The sequence below is a fragment of the Dipodomys ordii genome, unplaced genomic scaffold, assembly GCF_000151885.1.
Source record: "Dipodomys ordii isolate 6190 unplaced genomic scaffold, Dord_2.0 Scaffold245, whole genome shotgun sequence".
Classification (NCBI taxonomy): Eukaryota; Metazoa; Chordata; class Mammalia; order Rodentia; family Heteromyidae; genus Dipodomys; species Dipodomys ordii.
The window spans coordinates 788,323-811,505 of NW_012267461.1; the positions used below are offsets into that span (position 1 = coordinate 788,323).

The 23,183-nt window shown below is 42.0% G+C and overlaps 1 protein-coding gene across 1 annotated transcript in view; it reads right to left on the reverse strand.

Annotated features, from left to right (window-relative positions):
- Elmo1 (engulfment and cell motility 1) overlaps positions 1-23,183 on the reverse strand; it is a 418,449-nt gene that overhangs the window by 349,990 nt on the left and 45,276 nt on the right. Inside the window, 2 exon segments of the mRNA XM_013036055.1 lie at positions 17,581-17,653; positions 18,684-18,724. Of these exon segments, the coding sequence (XP_012891509.1) occupies positions 17,581-17,653; positions 18,684-18,724 (114 nt within the window).

Here is a 23,183-nt window from a genome sequence, read left to right on the forward strand (position 1 = left end):
CCGTGGGGATTAAACTAGACAGTGCAAATAAGGGCTCTGCTTGACATGCTCATGAAATATGCAAAGGCCCAATTATCACTCATAAGAAGAGGCAGATTCTGCAGCCACACAAGAGGAAAATCTGCCCCAGGTTGAGAAAGAGAATGTCTGACTGAGGAAGAAGACCAGGGAGGCATACTTGATGATGTCCAGGCCTGAGATAGTAGACTTTTAGGGTTCTCTTTGCTTTTCCCTTTCTGGTCCCGGGTGTTTAGGGAATCTGTTGAAATCTCTGGTTCTCTTCTCAAAATGTTTGTAAGTACATAAAATAAAATGTGGATGCTTGCTAAGAAACCAAAGAGCCATCCCAATATTTTAATCGGGTTCATAGTGATATACAATCAATGCAGGACTGAGACAATGTCTTCTGCGTGAGCCAGACAGTATTTTAAGTGTACTGGGACAGGAGGGATCAGCTACAACAGTGACACATGGATGAATGGATATGGCCGCATTCCAGGGCACTTAATATGCAGAAACAGGTGGCACCTCAGATGTGGTTCAAGGCTGTTGTTGCTGACTTCTTCATTAATAAACAAGAATAAATAACAAGATTTGTTAGGAATTCTAGTAATCAGCATGATCCCTCATCAAATGTAATGGTCATAAATGACATTTGAGATGTGAAAATGGAACCAGGTACCTGGAAGGGATGAACAGGGCTAGGAAAGATGGGGAGAAAGGGGAAAACAATAGATAGGGAGCCACTGATCAAGATGCATTGTACTCATAAACCTATATGTTGACTAGAAAGCTCTGTAGATTACTGAAAGATACCTTGAAAAAACAAGTCACATTTTAAGGTTAACTGTAATGAAAGCAGCAAATATCTCTCATCTCTCTCAGTGACATAGGGGCACAGATACTACTTATATTGTCACGGTTTCTTGCCATAGTAAGATTTTCATACAACTGCAACTCTATTCAAGTTCAAGGACAAGATGTTACAACAATGGCCTTTCATCACAGTTACAAAAAAACCCACATTCCTCTCATGGTTTAGAAACTCAGACTGGGGTGGCCGTGGCCAAGGTCTCTCTGGAGCCTTCTCCCACCCAGCTCACTGTCCTGTCCTTCGTTCTATCACACAGGGTACTTTGTCACACTTCAGGGATGGCACAAGCTGTCCCCTTCCTGGGAATGTTAGGATCTGGCTCCTCAGCCAGGATGGACAGCCAGGGCCTTGCATGGAACTGCAGATAGTCTCAGGGAAAAAAGATAAAATGTATGGATGCACAGCCTTGACATTGACACTGACCTTCAATAGCACTCCTGACTAGTTTGTGGGGATTCACATGGTTGGAAGCCTAAGCCCCTTACAGCTCCAGTTTGGCTGTCAGATCCCTCTGCCAATGGCCTTATTTGTTTCTATCCAGCTGATTATAAACCTGAATCCAGCCAGATCATATTTCTAGCCCATTCTTAAAACGATATTCCAGGCCAGCCTTTCAGAATGAACCAAAATAGTAACAGCCACCATACTGTGATTCTGTAGCTTTATCATGTTACTCACTTTTAAAAAATAAATACCTCGCCAGGTGCCTGTGGCTCACACCTGTAATCCCTAGATACTCAGGAGGCTGAGATCTGTGGGCTAGGTTCAAAACCAGGCAGGAAAGTACACGAAACTCTTCTCTCCAAGAATCACCAAAGAGATGAAGTGGAGCTGGAACTCAAGTGGTAGAGCACTAGCCTTGGGCAAAAAAGCTCTGGGACAGTGTCTAGGTCCTCAGTTCAAGTCCCCAAACAGGCACCAGCACCCAATAAACAAACAAATAAACAAATATTTTGTTCATCATTTTCTAAAAATGTCCTGTCTTTTTCCACACTCACCAGAATATTTATTCAAAAGAGAGTGGCCATTAGCCAGGCACCAGTGGCTCATGCACATAATCCTAATTATTCAGGAGCCTGAGATCTGAGGACTGAGTTTCAAAGCCAATCAGTACAAACAAATCCAAATCTTATCTCCAAGTAAACAGCAAAATGTTATAAAGTGGAGGTGTGGCTCAAGTGGTAAAGAGTCAGCTTTGTGTGAATAAACAAGTGAGAGTGTGGGGGCCTGAGTTCAAGTGCCAGTACACACACACACACACACACACACACACAGAATAGTGGACATCATCTTTTGTTCAGCACCAGTGCCTAGAGCAGTCAACCAATGCTTTCAAATGAATGGAATAGGTGTTTTAATCCTAGTGGAGCCTGGAAAAATAATCAAAATATATTACACACTGAAGCTAAGAGGCCACTTACATCTTCAAGAACAGAAATAACCAGAAATAAAACCATATACTTACAGTTATCTGATATTTGATAAGGGAGCCAAAAAATATAGAGTGGAAAAAGATAGACTTTTCAATAATTGCTGTTGGGAAAACTAGGCATCCATATGCAAAAAAAACTAAAAATGAGTCCCTAATTGTCACCATGCACAAATATCAACTCAAAGTGGATCAACTGAAACTTTGAAATTACTGCAAGAAGGAGTAGAAGAAACACTGGAACTCATAGACATAGGCAGAAACAATTTTTGGAAAGAGTCCCAGGGGCACAGCAGATAGGAGAGAGACTTGACAAATGGGACTACACCAAACTAAAAACTTTCTGCACAGCAAAGGACACAGTTACTAAGCTAGAAAAACAGACAACAGACTGGGAGAAGATCTTTAACAGCAGTACATCAGACAAATGCTTAATATACTATATATACAAGGAGCTCAAGAAACTAACTCCTCCCAAAGCTAATAAACCACGCACTAAATGGGCAAAGGCGCTAAGAAGACACTTCTCAGAAGAAGAGGTAAGAATGGTAAAGAAACACATGAGGAAATGCTCAACACCCCTGGTCATAAAGGAAATGCAGATCAAATCAAAACAACTCTGACATTCACCCCAGGTAGACTGGCCAACATCATGAATTCAAACAACAAATGGGAGAGGACATGTGGGGGGAAAGGAACCTTATTGCTATTGGTAGAAATGTAACCACTCTGGATGGAAGTCTGGAGGTTCCTCAAAAAATTAAATATAGATCTTCTCTACAACCCAGCAATACCACTCCTGAGCATCTATCCAGAACACCATAAGCCAGAATACCCTAAAGACACCTACACAGCCATGTTTATTGCTGTACGATTCGCAATAGCCAAGTGTAGAAACAGCCCAAATGCCCTACAATAGATGAGGGGATCCAAAAAACGTAATCCCTATACACAATGGAATTGTACACAGCTGTTAGAAAGAACAGTATTATGTCATTTGCAGGGAAATGGATGCACCTAGAACAAATCATGTTAAGTGAAGTAAGCCAAGCTCAGAGAGACAAACAGCACATTATTTTCTCATATGCAGAAGCTGGATCTAAATTACACTGGTGCATAATATATTATACAGGTCTCTAGGCATGTACACACAGTGAGACCAAAGGGGACACTCTGGAGAGGAAAAGAAAGGTATAATGCCTATGTGCATCTGGTCATATAAAATAATATTTATTGAAATTAACTTTAGGATATGAAAACAAGAGTGTTTTTTTTCTTTTCTGCTGTTTTTGTTTTCTTTTCTTTTTGTTCTGTTCGTTCTTTTATATGTCTTTGGAGTATAAGGGGAGGCAAAGAAATGGAGGGACAAAGGATGAACAAATGCAGCAATGATACTTACTCTCTAGACACTCTGTTGAAAATGAACTATACAACTTGTGGGTGGGGATGGGAAGGAAAAACAGACAGGGAGAGCTGACAATGTCGAAAAAGAAATGTACTGTTTTTAGCATTTTCAAATAAAATAATTTTTAAAAAAGAATAGAATTGCCCTTTCTCTTCCCATCTACAAACAAATCTCAAACTATCTTTCCTTTCCCTCCCTGTCTACTTCATGATTATTCCAAGGTGCATGTGTCTCTACACATCTTTTAAGAGAGAGAAGCGAGAACATTGCTCAAGTTCCACTATCAGACTATGTGTGTGAGATGAGTCTCAAGTGTAATGAGCCATCAGCTGACTCCTGCTGGGGCAGCTCCCAACATCTGAGGCTCAAAGTCCAGAACCACACTCAGAAATCCACCTTCAGAGTCCCAAGAAGAAGGGTCCCTGTATGAGAGACTGGACAGGGCCCTTCAGAAAACAAGGTCTAGACTCTCAGCCGGAAGGGAACCAACTCAACAGTACAGGGTAGTAAATAGATGGACTGCCACTTGAATCCCACTGTTCTACCTTTTCTCTTTCCCTTCCTTTTGCCAGAAGAGAAAATGCAATCCAATAAGTGGGTAGCAAGCACACTATCTGTGAGAAGAGAGTTAAACAACCAATACTTTCAAAAGTGTTGAGAAACCACATGCAAATCTAGATCATAATGAGGTACTATCTTACCAGTCATGATGGCTATTGCAAAAAGACAAATAACAACAACAAATCCTGATGAGGTTTCACAGAAAGAGGAAGCTAGACACAAGTAGTGAGAATGCAGTATTACTACAGACATTTGGGACAACAGTTTAAATGTTCCTCATAACGCTAGAAATGGAGTTACCATCTGGTCCAGCAATTCCGTACTGAGTCTGAGTCCAAAGGAAAGAAATCAGTATGGGAGGGGGGGAGTGTAGTTGTGGAGATGGGAGGGAAGGGATGATAAGGGAAAAACAAAGGAGGAGGCAACAACGCTTGATAAGAAATGTACTCATTACCTTGCTCATGTAATTGTAACCCCTCTGTACAGTATTTTCACAATAAAAAACTTATTTTTTTAAAAAAAGAAATCAGTATGGAACAAAAATGCAGCTGGATACCAAGAGCTCATGCCTGGGTTGCCAGCTATTCAGGAGACAATCTAGAGAAACCAAGTTTGAAGTCAGCCTGAGCAGAAAAGTCTGCGAGACTCTGTCTCCAATTAACCAGCAAAAAAAAAACCAGGTTAGAGGTATGGCTCAAATGGTAGAGCATCTGCCATGAGCAAATAAGTGGAGCAAGTACAAGGCTAAGTTCAAATCTTGGTACTGGCAGAATAAAAGGAGGAGGAGGAGGAGGAGGAGGAAGAGGACCAAGAGGAGGAGACTGAAGAGAAGATGGAAGAGGAGGAGAAAGAAAAGGAAGAGAAGAGAAGGAAGGTCTAAGGAGAGGGGAGGAGGGAAGGGAAGGGAACTAGCTAATTCAATTAGGATGTCTGATCATATTAAAACGTCTTCATGAGAGCCACCATTGAAAAATACTTCTTAATAAAACAGCTATGGCCCGTGTGGCAATACATACAACAACAAATATATGTCCACCTCCCATGAATCCATCCTGCAAATCTGCAAGCACAGAGGAGGCCTCTGCACAATTAAACTGAGATTGCACAAGTAGCCTGGCTCGGAAGGGAAAGCTGAAGAGGAAGTAAGCACAGGAAAAGATGCTCCACCTCTGTGACTGGAAAAAGACAGACGGCAGCCAAGAGAAGCCAGTGGCAGCCCTGCCCAGGTGCAAAGATCAGCCATACCCACACGACATGCAGGCATCTAAATGCCCTGCCCGCTGTGGGAGGCTCTGAAGCTGGCAGGGAAGGGCAGTGTCCACCCAAGAGGTGATGGGTGTCACGTCTCCAGCAAGGCTTTTCACATCTATTCTAGATTACATTCTACAATATGTACAAGCACACACACACACACACAACACAGCATTATTGAAATGACAAAGTTAAGAAAACAAGGGATTAGCTGTAAGAAAATGGGTTAATCATGCCATGGGGACACCACACAAATCCATCTCCAAAATAGTTCTCAGAGGGGAAAAAAATCACATTACAAAGGGTTTCCTACATTAGGCTACCGATTATGTAAATCCCTCCTCCCCCTCTCTCTGTCTGAATCTCTCTGTCTCTCTCATCTGTTGTGGGGCTTGAACTCAGGGCCTGGGCACTGTTCCAGCTCTACTGCTGTGTTTTCTGGTGGTTAACTAGAGATAAGAGTTTCACAGACTATCCTCTAGGGGCTGGCTTCAGAATAGGATCCTCAGATCTCAGCTTCCTGAGTAGCGAGGATTACAGCACCAGCATCTGGCTAATGATATAAATTTGAAAGCCCAAACAATTCTATATATTATCGATGGATATGTACCTATGTATAAAACCTATCAAACATTCATGAGAATCATATTCATCAAGCTAGGCACCAGTATCTCACTCCCGTGATCCTAGCTATGCTGGAGGCATAGATCAGGAGGATAGCATTTTTGGCAGTCTGGGAAAATAAGATTCTATCTCAACAGAAAAATCTGGTGTGTTGGTGCATGCTTGTCACCCCATCTACTATGGGAAGTATAAACAGGAGGATCATGGCCCAGGCTGGCCCAGGCCAAAAGAGAGGCCTTATGCTAGAAGTAACTAGAACAAAAGGGATGAGAAGCATGGCTTAAGTGGCAGAGTACCTGTCTGCACAGTCATGGACATACAGGACCTCTTTTCAAGGTGGAGCAACATCTCCACCCTTGGCTCTCTCCTCACTCCATCCACCTAACTGATTACCTTTCTTTCATCCCTCCTCTTCCTTTAGGATTTTTTTTCTCATGTCTGTCTCTTGTGTCTGACCTGGGGTGTTGTACTAGCCATTAAATGATTATTGTAGGACAACTGAAGGACAAAGGAGAGAAGATCTACATGTGTTTTTGACCTTGAGGAGCAGAGTAATTCTTTTCAAACTAGAAAGACATCCTTTACCCTTCATCAAACCATGATGGGTTCTAACACACATTGTTAAAACAGAGAGTAAAACAGAATACAGACTAAAAATATCTACAACAATAGTTTCATGAATCTTTAATCTTTACCCTACACATAATCTTCACCCTATACACACACATATGTGCACATGTGTACACACTCACAATGTACACATTGTGTCATTAGTCCAAAACTTTGAAAAGCAGAGTCTAACAGTTCCTTTAAAAAAAATACAACAAAGCATAAAAATGGCCAGAATTGCGCTTTGAAGATTTGCAAGTAAGTTTCTAAACATTTGTGAGGAGTAGCAGAGCCAAGCTTGAAACTAATCTTGTATACTGATAGCAACTTTTTGTTCCCCCTCCCCCCTTGTTAGTTGCTAGCATCATTGCAGGGAAACAAGGGCCTGTCTTTGAGAGCAGCCTACGTGTCACTCTTTATGCATCCTGAGCCTCATACAGTTAAAATGTTTTAGTAGCTGAGTCAATGTATTCATTGGTTTAATAGCTGAACTGGAGAACATGGAATTATCATGACCTCTGGCATTTATCTTTGCCTGCAATTCTAGAAGCAGCCCTATCTTACCAAACACTAGCAAGGGAGCCCAACCAAGAAAAGTCAGCTGCCTGTGTAATCATCCTGTTATAGCTTGTACCCAACAGTCAGTGGTCAACATTAAATAACATGTCATAAAACCCACCGACATCTGAGTAATGCTGGTGGCGGTCACTGCCCTTCTTCTCCCCCCTCAACTGATGTCTATCTTCTAGCTTCACTCTGAAATAAGCACATAGGCTTCCAACTCCTCTCTGAAGCAAAAACACCCAACGAAAATGATAGCCTCCATCCCTTCCTCAAACTCTAATTAGAAAATTCTGGAAATGTTTTCAGAGACTTCAGAAAGTCCACTGCCAGTTTGAGTCACTACAAGCAGCTTCAGCAGGATAATGGTAGGGTGGCATGGATGGGATAGGGAATGGCAGCTGAAGGCCAATGTCAGGGCTGAATAGCACCTGGGGAAGTCAGGACAATTGAAGGGGGGCACGTGCACACACATGTGCACATGTGCATGCATGTGTTCGATTTTCACAAAGTGTACTTGATGGATTAAGACTGAGTAAAGGAAGCCTAGAAGAAATATGTACCATTCTATCCTGGGCACGCTCTGAGAACCAGAAGCCAACGACTCATTATCCTGCCCTTGGCTGGGGAAAATCCAGTATCTTTTGAAAGATTACATACTACTAAATATCTTTTGAATTTCTGATAAGAAAAATGCCAATGTAGGTTGTAGTGACTTATCTCAGTGTCTTTCCTGTTTGGAAAATGGTTGCTCATCTGAATTTGTGCCCTTCCAAACCCACGTACAAGTCCAGTTGTTTCTTAGTCATTGGAAAATGTGTCCGGTGAATAGAGTACCTTTTCCAAAATTTTATTTTATTGTAAAGGTGATGTACAGAGGGGTTACAGTTATATAAGTAAGGCAATTAGAACATTTCTCTTCAACAGTCTTAGGGGTCAGGGGGAATACAATCAAGGTTTCTAAGCCAGTGCCTACATTTTCCTTGGTGGAAAGTCTGAAGTATTTTTGTAAACTCACAAATCTGTTTCTCTGTGTCTACTGATTCTCAGAGCCCACTATGTGAAATCAAGAACTGAAGGAAGGTAAGCCACACGAATACTAATGGACCCTAGCCCAGGGTGAAAGAGAGAAAAACTCACTTTCACAGAATTGTGCAAGCACAGAAGTTGGGAGGAAATTCTCTCTCCCCCAATCACAATTTGGTCCAGCACAGATTTTATATGTTCATGAATCCTAATGTATTTATTTTTTCTGTTAATTTTTTTCATCAGTTGGGAGAACTAAAGGCAAACTAACTCCCAAGCACTGATTTAGGATGTAAGAGGAATCCTAAGATGGATTTGCTTGCTCCCCAACTCCTCCACTGTGCAAATGAGAATGATAACTGAATTAACCATCAATCAGAATTGATTAAGCAATTGATTGTGCTTTTTTATCTTACAAAGAAATGGCAAGGCATGCAACCAATAATCTTTGAACACATACATAGCATGTACAAGGAACCAAGTAAGACATTAGGGAGGAACATATAGGGTTGTTTTTCATTGTGGTTACTGTTTTATTTTATTGTTATTGTTGTATTGTGTGTGTGTGTGTGTGTTGGTCCTAGGCGCGCATGCGTGTGTGTGTGTGTGTGTGTGTCTGTGTATGTGTGTGTGTGTGTGTGTGTGTGTGTTGGTCCTAGGCCTGAACTCAGGGCCTAGGCCCTTTCCCTGAGATTTTTGTGCTCAAAGCTACCACTCTACCACTTAAGTCATATCTTCTTATTTTGTTTTATTTTTCAATCATCATGCAGAATCCTATTGAGGACAAAATACAAATCACACAGTGACACAGTAATTCAGCATAATAATGAAGACATGTGTGTCCTGCTAAGTTAACCAGGAACCCCAGAGACAAAAGACTAAAAAAAAACAATGATTTCCACAGACTCGGAGAAAAGTGGTAGAGATCTAGCAGATGCTAAATTTAAAAAAATAATTGCCAAATTGGAGCAAAGCTAATTCAAGTACAAAAAGGCAAGGTTTCTGGTAATCTAGCCAACCTAGGATCCAAAGGGATACTATGGTTTGAATGTGTTCCCCAAAGATCCTATGTGGGAAATACAATCTGCAAATAACAGACTGGGGCAGGAAGGTGGGGTCCAAAGCAGGATGATGAGGTGCAGAGACCTGATCTGAGGGGTGCTGGAGGTTGGTACAACAGGAGTGGCTGTGCACATAGGTAGTGGAGTGAGTGGCTTCCTGGAAAAGCCAGTTCACCCTAATCTAGCCTTTTCTTGTATGCGCTTTCCTGCAATTCCATCTACTTCTATGACTGCTTCAACAAGAAAGCCCTCACTTGAAACATGTGGTCTCCTGACCTTGACCCTCCTAGTCTCCGACCTCCAAAAAGCAAATGATTCAGAAGTTGTGGTCTCCTGCTTAAGCAGGAGAAAATAGACTAAGACAGGAAAGGGAGATGGCTGTCCTGAAATGTGGTTATTTTCCTGTCTGTTGTCTCTTTATCCTCTGTACCTAGTCTGAAATGGAACAGGAGAGGAAGAAGGAAGGGAGGTGGAACTGAATTCCAAGTTAGGAAAGCTACACCAGGGAGACAAAGCAAGTGTACTTGGAGAATATTAACATGGTTGGAGAAAGCTGAGGTGAACAGAGAATAAACCTGAAGAGATTCACTGGGGCTAGACAGTGATGTCCACCCTAAGTAAGAAGGCTCCAGTCTCCCTACAACAGTGGACACCAATCACAATGAGTCCCCAGCTCAGGAAGTAAAAAGGAAGAGTGTGCCTAGAATCCAGTGAGGAAGCACAATGTGGCTGTTCACTTCCTGCAGGAACTGGAGGAAAGAACCAGAGGCTGGTCACAACTCCTGCCAGAAGGCTTCAAACACACCCACCCCCGCCCACACCCCCTAAAATGTCTCATCACTGGGCTTAGAGGCCTGAATGGGATCTCATTCTACTTTTAAGTCTGAGAGCTAGTGCTTAGAAGATAAAGAAATACACTGGTAAAAATATCATTAATAAATAAAGCACTGCAGAAACTGAAAACACATTAGAAACAATGGCTAACATTCATCCTCTGTAATCTCAGGTACTCTGGAAACTAATTGAGAGACTCAAAGTTCAAGGCCAGCTTGAGCCACCCCCCCAACTCTACCAATAAAAAGCTGTGCAGGGTGGTGTGGGATGCTTGGCTAAGTATAAATGTGTGGTCCAGGTAAGCCCTTGCCAAAAAGTGAGAGCCTACTGAGAAAATAAATAAAGGAAAAAAGGGCTAGGAGCATGACTCAAGTAAGAGAACACTTGCTTATTACCAAGCGGAGTTCAAATTCCAGCACCATCAAAAAAGATAAAAGAAAAATGAATAGCCACCAGTGTATACTCTACCTGGCTAGATTAAAAGATGTGTGAATTCTGTCTCAACAACCCTGCTTTAATAAGAGTTTAAAGACTATTCTGAAGATTTTTCAATATATGTATAATCAGACTGGTCAAATTAGAAACCTAAATGATTTGAAAACCATAGCCCCAATAATCTCGCCAATCCTGATGCCTTCAGTAATCAGCAGTACCAATGAATCAACCCCTAGACTCAAAACTCTAGGTAGGGAGAATGTGTCCTAAATTCTCTTTCTCATCCCAGCACATAGGAACTTGTCAAATCTGGGCAAATAAATTGTTCCTCCTTTATAGCCTTGACCAGATCTATCTGAAAACATGACAGACATTTTTAACTTATTTTTCTGTGACTATGTTAGAAGCATTTGGTATTTAAAATCAGGGCTAACTTTATCCTAAGTTAGAAGTAAAGAAGTTATAATTAGATATAAGTTAGATAACTATTTATTAACATTGTATCATTTGAGCAAAACACTTCATCAAGAAGATATCTCTGTGGGAAGAAATAAACACTTTTCCTCACATTAGTGTATTACCAGAGCCCTAAGCCAAGCTATCAAAGAACTAAGTCAGAGGTTTTTTAAAGGGAGACATTTCAGGACTGTGACTTGGTCCCATTTTTCTTTAGAATCAAAACTATTACCTAGTTGAATGCTAGTGCCTATAATGTACCTATAATCCTAGCTAATCAGGAGGCTGAGATATGAGGATTCAGGTTCCAAGCTAGACACTCTTACCTCCAATTAACTAACAAAAAGCCAGAAGTAGAGTGTTAGCCTTGATCAACTGATGACTTTAAAGGCTCCATTTATCCTTTCTCCTTGCTTCTCATCTATGCCTCAATGTCCCCCCCCCAGTCACAGTTAAGATGGACATGCACATGTGTCCTTTTGTGCCACTTACTGTCACTGTAATCCAGCAATACAGGGAAAATGTCTGTGACAGTTGCAAAGTTGGAACTCTTCCCCGAGCTCAGCCCAGAGCCTGGCACACATAAGGAATCAATCGAGTTGCTTGTATTGAATGCATTCATGCATGGGTATTTCCTCCCAGCCTGGCCATTTCCTTCTGGAAGCCATGCATCTGGAGCTCACCAAGTTCAAGACAAGCAGGCTGACTAGCAGAGTCCCGTGTTTGACAAAGGCAAGGGTACAGACACACAAGCAGGCAACAGGACAGCCTTAAAGCATTGATAATAGAAGTCAGGCTTGGTCAAGTATGAGAGAATGGATTCAGCAGAAGGGCATGTGTTTCAGAGGAGACCGAAGTCACAGAAGTGTCAAGAGGTGAAGGAGGACCAGAAGGAAACCATGATAGAAACACTTAAGAGTCAGGAAACCCAGAAATGCTGAAGGACCAGGATTGTAGCACATTGCTTCCACTCCCCTCTGTCTGCCAAAAGCCAGGCCTGAAGGGACTGGCCCAGTCTGCAGGTCTGACTGTGCATGACCTGACTGAGGTGTATGGTTTACTGAGGAAGCAACAACAACTTCTTGTCCAAAGGATCCAGAATTTTACAACTGGTGGCAGAAAGGATAACTATTTCAGAGCTGGGAAAGCTATAAACTTCCTGGACTTGGGTTTGTTTGCTCCAATTAAAATGTCTGTCCTAGGAAAGGCTCTGTGATTGGAGGTCACAAAGATCTATACACAGTGATTTCAGTCAGGGGCACAACTGACCAATCACAAAGTTCCTCTCCTAGGGAGGCACAGACAGGAACTCACAATTCCTGCACCAGCCTTCCGCCCTCCTCATCTATACACTTCAATCCTTTCTGGAGGTTTGTTTTACTCTGCTAATTTAAGGCTCAATCAACCAAAGCACTGAACTAAACCCCACCCAATGATGTCTGGGGTGGAGGCAGAGGCTTCCCATAGTCATGTCCTCCCCATGACTCTGAGAAGGTCCAGGGCTGCCTGAGGACCTGTAGACCAAAGGAGTTGGGGAGGCAAAATGGGGGTGAGCCCAAAAGGACCCCACTTCTTCCCAAAGGCTCCTAGCTCAGCTTTCCAGGGGGCACCTGGATGAGGCTCACCTGATCTCTACCATGACAAGTGAAGGCATTTATCAGTCAGATGGAGAGCACTTTGGGCATTCTCAGGCTCTGCAGTCCTCACAAAGCCTCCAGTACTGTAAGTATGCAACCTCCTAGTGCTTCCTGCACTGAGACCTATATGCTGGGATACCCAGCTATCTGCACAAATAGGGTAAAGAAAACAAGGCAGTTTCCCATGTGCTAAACAAGAATGGCATTAGTACACATGTGTGTACACACGCACACACTCACACGTGCTCTTAGACAGTAGAACGAAGGGAAGTGAAAGGCTCTGTGAATCTCTGCTGAGTGTGGATGTCCACACACATAGTGTCCACCCCACGAGAAATCATACCCTGAAACTGGTAACCAGTAACTTCTGTATTTAATCTCCTGAGACAATCGCTATCCTGAGCTGGAATCCACAGAAACAAATGGGGCCCAGATGGTGGTACAGAGGATCTCCAGGAGAGACCAGCAGGGCCCACCCACTTCTGACCTGAATAACCTGTGACCTCATTGTCTCATTGCTCTGCTACAGTGACCATAACACAAGTCTATGTGACTCAAAGGAGCATTCTCTCCTTATAATTCTTACTCAAAAAGCAAATTTTATAGAAACACGTGTCTCTTTTGTTCTCTCTCTGTGTCTGTCTGTCTGTCTCTCTCTCTCCCTTTCTCCTCCCCTCCCTTTTCTCCCTTTCTCCCTCAGATATCACCCCCAAATAAGTAACCTTCTGGAACAGAACTTGAACTTACACATAACTAAATTTTACCTTCCGCGCGTGTGCGTGTGCGTGTGCGCGCGCGTGTGTGTTTGTGTGTGTGTGTGTGTGTGTGTGTCAGTCCTGGGACTTGAACTCAGGGCCTGAGCTCTGTCCCTTAGCCTTTTTGCTCAAGACTAGTGTTTTACCACTTGAGCTACAGCTCCCCTTCTGGCTTTTTGATGGTTAATTGGAGATAAGGATCTCATGAAGTTTCCTGTCCAGGCTGGCTTTGAACTGCAATCTTCAGATCCTTTCCTTGTGAATAGCTAGGATTACAGGCATGAGCCACCAGCTCCTGGTCTCTGAGGCTTTTACTTGCAATCTATACTTCTGTAGACTGCTACTTAACATGCCATTTCTCTCATTGAACTGAAAAGCTCCAGTTCATGATACACAAATGAAGGCTTTTGGAAAAGGAGCTTCGATAACATGAAAAAAGCAAGGGAGATGCCTTCCTGGCAATATTAGAAGAGAATTGAAGAGAATCAATAACCATGAGGTGGAAGAATATCACCTCTTTGAGGAACTAGAGCAATTTTTTCTCCAACAGAAGGAGGGAAACCACCTCATATATGCGTCAAAATCAGTAACTAATGGCACACGCAAGTTTCAACCATGAATCACTGGTTTCCGTGGTGATGCAAATATTGCCTAACAACTCACTGGTCAGTAAGTAACCAAGAAGACAGCAAGGAGGAAATTCAAGAATGGAACGAGGTCTCTATTTTCAGGAATATTTGCAAGAGCCTATATGAACCTACAGAATACTACAAGATAGCCCAGCTTCCACTGCACAGAGGCAAGATTTACCAGCCTCTCCTGCTCTGTGTGAGTCCAGCTCTTTGTCACACACAAACACACACAAAGCTAGAACCAGGAACACCTGAAAAGGAAGTGATGACATTTTATTTACAAACACAGGCTTACAATTAGAAACACAAGTCTCTAATCTCTCTCTGCTACTTCCCGCTGAGACCTGATAGCACATTTAGATGGTCTATCCCTTTCAAACTAAACAATTTTCAGGCTAGACCCAGGGCACATGGTTCAAGTGGTATAGCACCTGCCTATCAAGTGTCAAGCCCTAGGTTCAAATCCCTAGGTTCAAATGCCTTGAGATAATTTCTCAGTAAAAAACAGGATTTTACAAAAAATAACTATGACATCCCTTAGAAGAATGTTTTCGCTTCGTCTCAGTAGTTTGGATTTCGTAAGAAGGTATGAATTTTATTTAGGGTTGCGATAGTAAAGGTTATGAATGGGAATGCATATATATGCCCCAAAATCAAATTCGGTGATAACTTCTGACCAGCGTACACCATCCCTTGTACACAGGGGCCCCCCGCTACACAGAAAAGAGACCACAGAGCAAACACTTTCTTTAAGTAATGTCTGGATTGCCTCCAACAGAATTTCCTAGAAGATTCTCTAAACTAAAAATCCTACCACATAAACACTGTCTAAACCTAGAGCACAGGCCTGCTCACTCAGAATCTCCGGGGCTGAGATTTGAAAATCTAGACTGTAATACTTGTGTTCAGAAGTCTGGGGACCCCATAGTTAGCAATCCAGGATAAACTAAGGCCCCTAGACTACTAGGACAGAAGACAGGGCAATGGGGCGGGGAGGCAGGGGAAAGGGGACGCAAGCCAGGATTCATCAGTCAAAAGAAAGATTGATCTGACCACAACTCAATATAAAAACTAAGTCAAACTACAAAGATTGTGTGTGTGAAACAAATATTTCACAAACAACACAGGTAATATATTCTCTGAACTAGTTATTCTATTATTATAGTCCTGTCACTAACTGAAAATTGATCTCAGTTTAGTTTATTTATAGCCTCTATCTCACAAATAAGATGTAGTATAAAATTAGTGAAAACAAGTGAGAAAGTGGTGCAAATGGAAAGTAAAGCCAAGAAACTAAAGGAAGATGGAATGAATCAACAGCAAACCTAAATGCAACAAGGGAATCTAGTCCTCTCTCTAACTCTCAGCTTTCCAGCTATCAGGGTAAAGAGAAAAACATGATCAATTACAAACATTCTAGTATGCATCTGGGAAGAACAAAGCAATGGCTAAGAAGCACTTCCAGGACTCTGGCCAGCCTTCCACACGCTAATCAAATGTCCCCCACACTCTTCAGGGTGGAGAAGGTAAAACACAAGTAGGGGTCACATCTTTTTCTGCTGTTCTCACCTTCCAAGCCTTAGATTACCTAATTCATCCGCTACCCAGAGTACTTTGCACTCACATCCCTCCCAGTGAAGGCTACCATATTACAAAGACATTCCCTGGGGGCTTCCTCTCTCCACATAGTCATCACCCACAAATACAGTACTGGCTCCTCTGCATTTCAGTGAGTTTGTCCTAAATATGAGCTGAATGCTAATCCATTCTAGATATTTCCATAAAATCCTTGAAGCACAAAAATCAAATCTCAACTCTTGACTGCTGAGTCAAGTAAGTGACACTGGTATAGTTGTGTGATCTCAATGATCCGGCCTCTCATCCATTATATTAACTTGTGAGAAACAAAAAATCAATAAACAGGGGCTGGAAAGGTGGCTCAGTGGTAGAGCGTTTGCCTTGCATGCATGAGGTCCTCGGTTCAATTCCTCAGCACCACATAAGCAGAAAAAGCCGGAAGTGGGACTGAGACTCAAGTGATAGAGTTCTGGTCTACAGCTGAAGAACTGGGGGACAGCACTCAGGACCAGAGTTCAGGCCCCACAACCGACAAAAAAAAATCAATAAACAAACATAAATTTGCTTGGCTCAATGCGCCTGGTACCCATTAAGTAGGTGCTCTGCGAATGCTAGATTCCCCTTTGCCCATCAGAGATCTTTTGAGTACTAAGTTTCCTTGCTTCTAGGTCCATTTATAGTCTTCTCAAATCATTCCTCATTCAAGCTTTCTAAAGAGTGTGAAGATCACCCAGGAAAAAAGTTGGTTTCCAACAGTCATAAGCAAGTGACTACAAAGTGCCACAGGTGACAAGATTTCCTGTCACTGTTCTAAGCATTTAAACAAATAATAACACAGGGGAAACTGAGTGCTGCTACCTCACTCTTGTAATCCTGGTTACATCACATTTCAAAGCCAACCCAGGCAGTAAAGTCAGTGAGAGTGTTACCTCCAATAAACTACCAAAAAAACAGAAAGGGAGCTGCAGCTCAATTTGTAGAGCATTAGCATTGAGCCAAAGAAACTCAAAGACAGCACCTAGGCCAAGACCAGGGGAAACAAATTAAGGAGAAAATAAAAATCTGAGGCAAGCCGGGTACTGGTGGCTCACGCCTGTAATCCTAGCTACTCAGGAGGCTGAGATCTGAGGATCACAGTTCAAAGCCAGCCCGGGCAGGAAAGACTGTGAGACTCCTATCTCCAATAAACCACTAGAAAACCGGAAGTGGCGCTGTAGCTCAAGTGGTAGAGCGCTCGCCTTGAGCTGAAGAGCTGAGGGACAGCACCCAGGCCCAGAGTTCAAGCCCCACAACCGACAAAAAAAAAAAAAAAAAATCTGAGGCAAGAGAACAAACTTAAGTCATCCAGTATAAAGTAAATTCTCTAACCCAGCAATATTTAATTGTTAAAAAGGAAATATAATTTGGTAGCAGGATTCAGAAACATACTTAGTCTTTACTCTTGAATAGATTAACTAATTTCTTATAACAAGTAGTAGAAGGGGTTTTTTTGCTGTTTTAAATTGATTTTATTTTTCTTGGGGTCCGGTCATGGGACCTGAACTTTCCCTCAGCTCTTCAGCTCAAGGCTAGCGCTCTACCACTTGAGCCACAGCGCCACTTCCGGCTTTTTTTCTTTTTACTTATGTGGTGCTAAGGAATCAAACCCAGGGCCTCATGCATGCAAGGCAAGCGCTCTACCACTGAGCCACCTTCCCAGCCCTGATTTTTTTTTTTATAGACCCTATTTTTATGGACAGTAAAGACATTTAAAATGTAGCATGCTAGGCCCTACACAGAAGAAAGAAACCCCTTACTCTGTGTACTGTCCTTCAGTGTAAGTATCCCAGATTAAACAATGTGACTGGCCTACCTTTTCTGTGATATAGAAGTTTGAACTGTCAGCATGTTGCAGTGCAAAGTATTCATAGTTGGCAAGAGACCACCTACAAAACATAGCATAAGAGATCAGAGAAACAAAAGTGCTCATCTTCATTTTTATTCGTTCTACAGGGGTGAGGTGAATTACATTCACTATGATTAGAATGGAGTCAGTCTCAAATAGGCACAATGGGGTCTCTAAAGAAAATGGCTTTAACTCACCTGTTACCCTAAGACCAACAGTCCTTTCCTCTCTGAAGTTCCTAGACCAAGGCTACTCCTCACCTCTAAGCATTTCATCAAGGTTTGGGGCGGGGGTGGGGGGGAGACTTAAATTGTGAGTGGCAACATTCTTCATTTTGAACAATTGAGGCAAAGAAATGACAGCAAGGTAAATGGCAGCAATTTAAACATGTGATAATTAGCACATTGCCAATTGTCACTGAATTCTCTAACTCACAATCAGTTCACCCCACACAGATTGGGACACACTAAGTATGGCAAGTCTTCTCTAACTTCCCCCTAATATTCTATTCAAAGTTCTGCTTTACAAGTCAAGAAATACCATGTGACTTTCCAATGTGCCCTTCCCCAGGATTGTTTGAACAGCCCAGAGGAAGAGGGAAAGCCATGTCAGTCAGTGAGAAAAGTCCACAAAGCACACAATTACCCATGGACTTGTCTATTAATTCTGCCATCTTCCACAGGGGCCTGTGGGATGCTTTCAGTGTATGTCAGATGGAGTGTGTATTTAACTCTCAGGAACCTTTAGTCTAAAGGTTCCCTGCTTGGAAGGACAAAAGGAATACAACTGTTCAAAAGAAATAATACCAACCCACTGTACACATGGACCCAGCCATTCCATGTTTTCTATTCTTCGAGGAATAGGGGAAAGATTTTGGTGGAGAAAGAAGGGTAACTCTCACAAGGTAATTCTTTGTGACTAGGTAGGTCACATGAAGAGTTATGAATAAGATTTATGGTTATCATTTATTTATAGGATTATGGATAATATTCTATCCCTCCAGCGGAAATACTCTACGTTCCTGCCAATGTATGGACTGAATGCTTTAGAAGAATCTTTGCAACACTTACCCATCACACACTTCCTTGATTATTGCAGACAGTGGTTTTTTCTGAAAATAACAAAAAAAGGAAATAATGTGAAGTTTCATTTCATCATTTTAAATTTAAAAAAAAACCACCTAAAGTTAAAAAAAAAACTCTTAGCAAGGAAAATTTACATTAACTATTCTTAGTTGTGAGTGAACTCTTACATTCTCAGGGTTCACAACCTGCTAGCAAGTCACTACCTAATCTATTAATGATTTATTCCCTTGTGGCCCTTTTTTTCCCTTATACTTAGCATTAATTGTACTAAATATGTAACATATTTAATTTTGCCTTGTTAAAGTTGAGACAACAAATACACGTTATACAAGGATCTCCCAGGCAAGCAGAAATCTGCAAGTTCAAGGAATAACCAGAATAAAGCAAACAGACAATTGGCTTTATGAAGACAAGTTTGGATTCATGAGATTTTTATGAAGAGTGTGGCACATGGGACATGAGATGTTGCAAAATTGTTCCTGCAGAGTACACAGGATTCTTCTCCCAAGTGTGGCCCCATTAAACGTCAATCTCACAGCATGTTTGGGCTAACACACGGGAGTAATGTGAGCAGGACTCCATGTGCCACCGTGTCAACTGGCGCTGACCACAGCTGGGCTCCGGTCCTCACAGCCACACTTGTGCTTGGCCTGTCCCCCCAAGTGAAGGAATGCAGTGAGGAAACATTCACTTGCCTAGAGATGTTGAAATTCTTTTTGTTTGGGACGTGAACAGACACTGTCTCCAAGCTCAGGGAGGACTGTGTCCACCAAGAGAAAAAAAATCACAGATGAGAAATGGATGGTGAAGGCAAGAAGAGAAAACCAAGAAATATAATGCATAGGGTCCTGGATTTTCATATATAGCCATCGAGAAAATCATATACATATATATAATATATAATATATATGCATGTTCCTACATTTACATATATCTGTATGTGTATGTGTGTGTGTGTGTGTGTGTGTGTGTGTGTATCAATGTAGAAGCAGGGTCTATGCCTGCCTCTCTGACAGTAGGGTGAGTTCGCTTCCTAGATCTGTCAACTTGTCTGCATTGTCATCCAGCACTTCCTTAGTTTGCCCCACTAGCAGTATCTGTCATGCAGACTTAACTTCTGCATCGCTCAGGGCTGTTGGGAACTTAAATGGCTATAAATTAAATAGAAATTAATTTGTCAAAGTGAAACATCCCAGAAAGGGAGAGGCCTCCTTTTTCCTCTCCTGTTACTCAAAGAGCTTTTTATCCCTAGAATATACTTGTGTTGGACACAATGTCACTCCATCTACTCTACTGGGGAATTCTGAGCACTGTCCATAGAGTCTTCCCCCAGGACTCCTGTAGCTCCTGTGCAATTCCTCACCTCATTGTGCAGCAGGTGACCTACACTTCGCTACCTCAACATGATCACGACAGTGTCTGCCTCTGCCCAGAACTCTGCTAAACACAGTTCCTGAGAGAAGAGAAAACAATATCTGTGTTTTCACATTTTTACATTATTTAAGTATTTTTGTCTGTGTTTATTTTTAATTGTTGCCTAGACCTTGTTCCTATTCATGGAGTGAAATACAGACCTGATACAGACCAGACGCACATGAGCATCACAGAACTGGCCTGTTCACTGGTACATTAATGCTAGCTATTTTCCAACATTTAATTCATCATTTTGCTACTTTTTATTAGCATACATTTATATAATACAGGTGGATTTCATTGCTGTATTCCATAGATTGACACAGTATATTCTTTGAAGAAGTTCACCCTTTGTTTTATTATCACATTCCCTTAACCTCCTGTTCGCAGTGTTGAGTGGTTTTCATTATGCTATCTTCATATACAGTATACATACATGTGTCTATATACATATATATACTGAATGCATATATACGTAAATGTGTGTATACATGTTTGTCTCTATCTGTCTGTCTGTTCTTCATCTTATACATCACTCCGTAGTCCTCATTTGCATCCCTGCCCCAAAACCAATCACCTTTGACTATAATGGGTTAACTTTTATAGTTATTCCTTCTAAACTGGGGGTCTTGCTCAGTGGTACAATATACATTTGTATGTATGAGGTCCTGTGTCCAAACCCAGCACCAAAAAAAGTTACTTCTTCTATCCAACTTCATTCTTGCACCCATTAACCATCCTCTCTTCACTTTCCCCACCCCCCACTCATTTCATGTTCTGGTAATCATCATTCTATTTCCTAGTACTTCAAGACTAACCTTTTTAGCTTTTATAGGTAAGTGAAAACATGTATTATTTCCTTTTCTTTTAAGGAGGATGATTTCTTTCATTTAACATAATGTCCTCCAGAACTAATCATTGTAAGTGGGACGATTCAGGACCGGGGTTGGGGGAGCGGGGTATTCTTGACATCCTGAGTTGGTTTCCTCTAGAACAAGATTGGCAGTGGTGACAAAGGCTACAGTGGTACATACATTTCTCCATGCACAAGTCCTTGGTCTTAGCAAGGACTGGTCAGCTGGTTATGGCTCTCACTGTGAGCAAAGTGGCAGACAATTAAATGGCAGCGGAGCTTTAGGAAGAAAACCTTTCCCAGGAGACAATTTTCCAAAAACAACAATTTTGTGCTTCTAGCTACCACATACTTCTCCAGAACGTCAGTATGTGGTAAGGTCCATCAGCAACTCTCCCATTTCCAAATCTAACTTCTTGCACCCTCAAAAGTAAAGCATAAATAACCAGACTGGGGTTTGATATTAAATTACATGGAAGCTACAGATCAGAAGAGAAGGAGACTGTTGCTGAGGTAGGACAAGACTTTGAACACAACTGTTCCCCCAATTCAGCTTTTTAGGTGAGGCTTCCCAGGCATACTGTGAGTTTTAATTAAAGTATGATTCATAGATACAGAATCAAGTTTAAAAAGACAGATGTCTCTGGGGTTCTATTATATCTAGAATATTCTGAACTTAGATATATGACATGAATAAAAACCACCAAAGTACAAAGCTTAGAGACTCAATACAGAAAGATTAAAGAAAAAACTAAAGGCCACAAGGAATGGCAGCTACCTGAATGTCCACCATCAGCTTAGCCAATTAAAATGACTGTTATGTAAGGACCATGCAGCCTAGTCAATTAAAATGAGCGTTACATAAGGACCATGGAAGCTAGCCAATTAAAATGACGGTAGGGACAGGGCTTGGCCTTAGGGTCCATTTTCTGGTATTTCTATCTGCTCCAATCAAATGTGAGCCCCTCAACCACCCTAATTCCAGCAACATTTTCAGATCTGATCTTAGATTTCCATTCTTATCTTCCATCATTCATCAATTTGTGGATCTCATTGAGTCTGTGGTTCTGGTTCCAAACCGTCTTAAACATCTCACTGTTGGGGCATTTGAACTCTCCTCCATTAACTGATGAAATGTACAAACATAAGTCATCACACCCAGTTCCCTGGGCCTCCATATGCCCCAGCAGTACAGCAGGTTCTCCCACCTCCCCACCCCACCCCAACACCTTCGCTGGCTCTCTGTGTCTACACTGCAGCCCAGGAGAAACATTGACTTCTACTTCCATCTTCAATCTCCCCACCCCTTATCATCTGATCTTCTGCCTCTCTCATCTCAACATGGGATGATGGTTATAGTACACACGTGCATGCGTGCACGCGCGCGCACACACACACACACACACACACACACACACATCCTAGAGCTTTTATTCTGGTTTTCTAACCCCAGAGCCTTCCTGAGCATCAGCCCATCTCCAATAATGGCTTCCATAAGTTGCTGATGACATACTTTGTTGTTCAATCAACACAAACTTAACTTCCATGGGTTTCTTAACTCACCTAAGAATGATGGTTCTTTCAGACACATTTCCAGAAAACATCATCAAATCTTATTTTTCCTTTTCTGTTTGTTTTTTTTTAACTTTTTTTTTGTCTTTTCTTTTTTGGTACTGGGGATCAAACCCAGGACGTTGCACTTGCTTTGCAAGTGCTTTCCCACTGAGCTACATCTCAGCCCACAAAAGCTGTCACTCCACTCTGCACACAATCAGTCTCCTGGGAATCACAGGAGGCTCAACTTAGAAGAACATTGTGTAGCCAGCAGATGATAAACCAGACACCAGTACCACAGCTATCTCTATGGCTGTTGTACCAAATAGGTGAGCAATCTTGCCCTCTCTCCAAGAGCCAACCCTGAGCAAAGCTTCTGCAAGACCACACTCATCTAGTCCCACTGCTTTATCTCTGCCTGCATAAACCCCTCAGGATGACATAAGTAAATTCAGTCAGAAGTCTTTCCCAGTGGTCGTATTTGTGAACATTTGCCTAGCTTACACAAAAATATTCCTGCCTACTTTGCCAGCTCTTCAAGGCCTGGGACATCCTGCATAATACGTGGCTACTTTTCTGATGACTGACTGAGAAATTTGCCTCAAAGAAAAGGCCTGAAAGAAATTTTGGTCTACGAGGAACAAACTGGTTCTATTCCCGGTTTC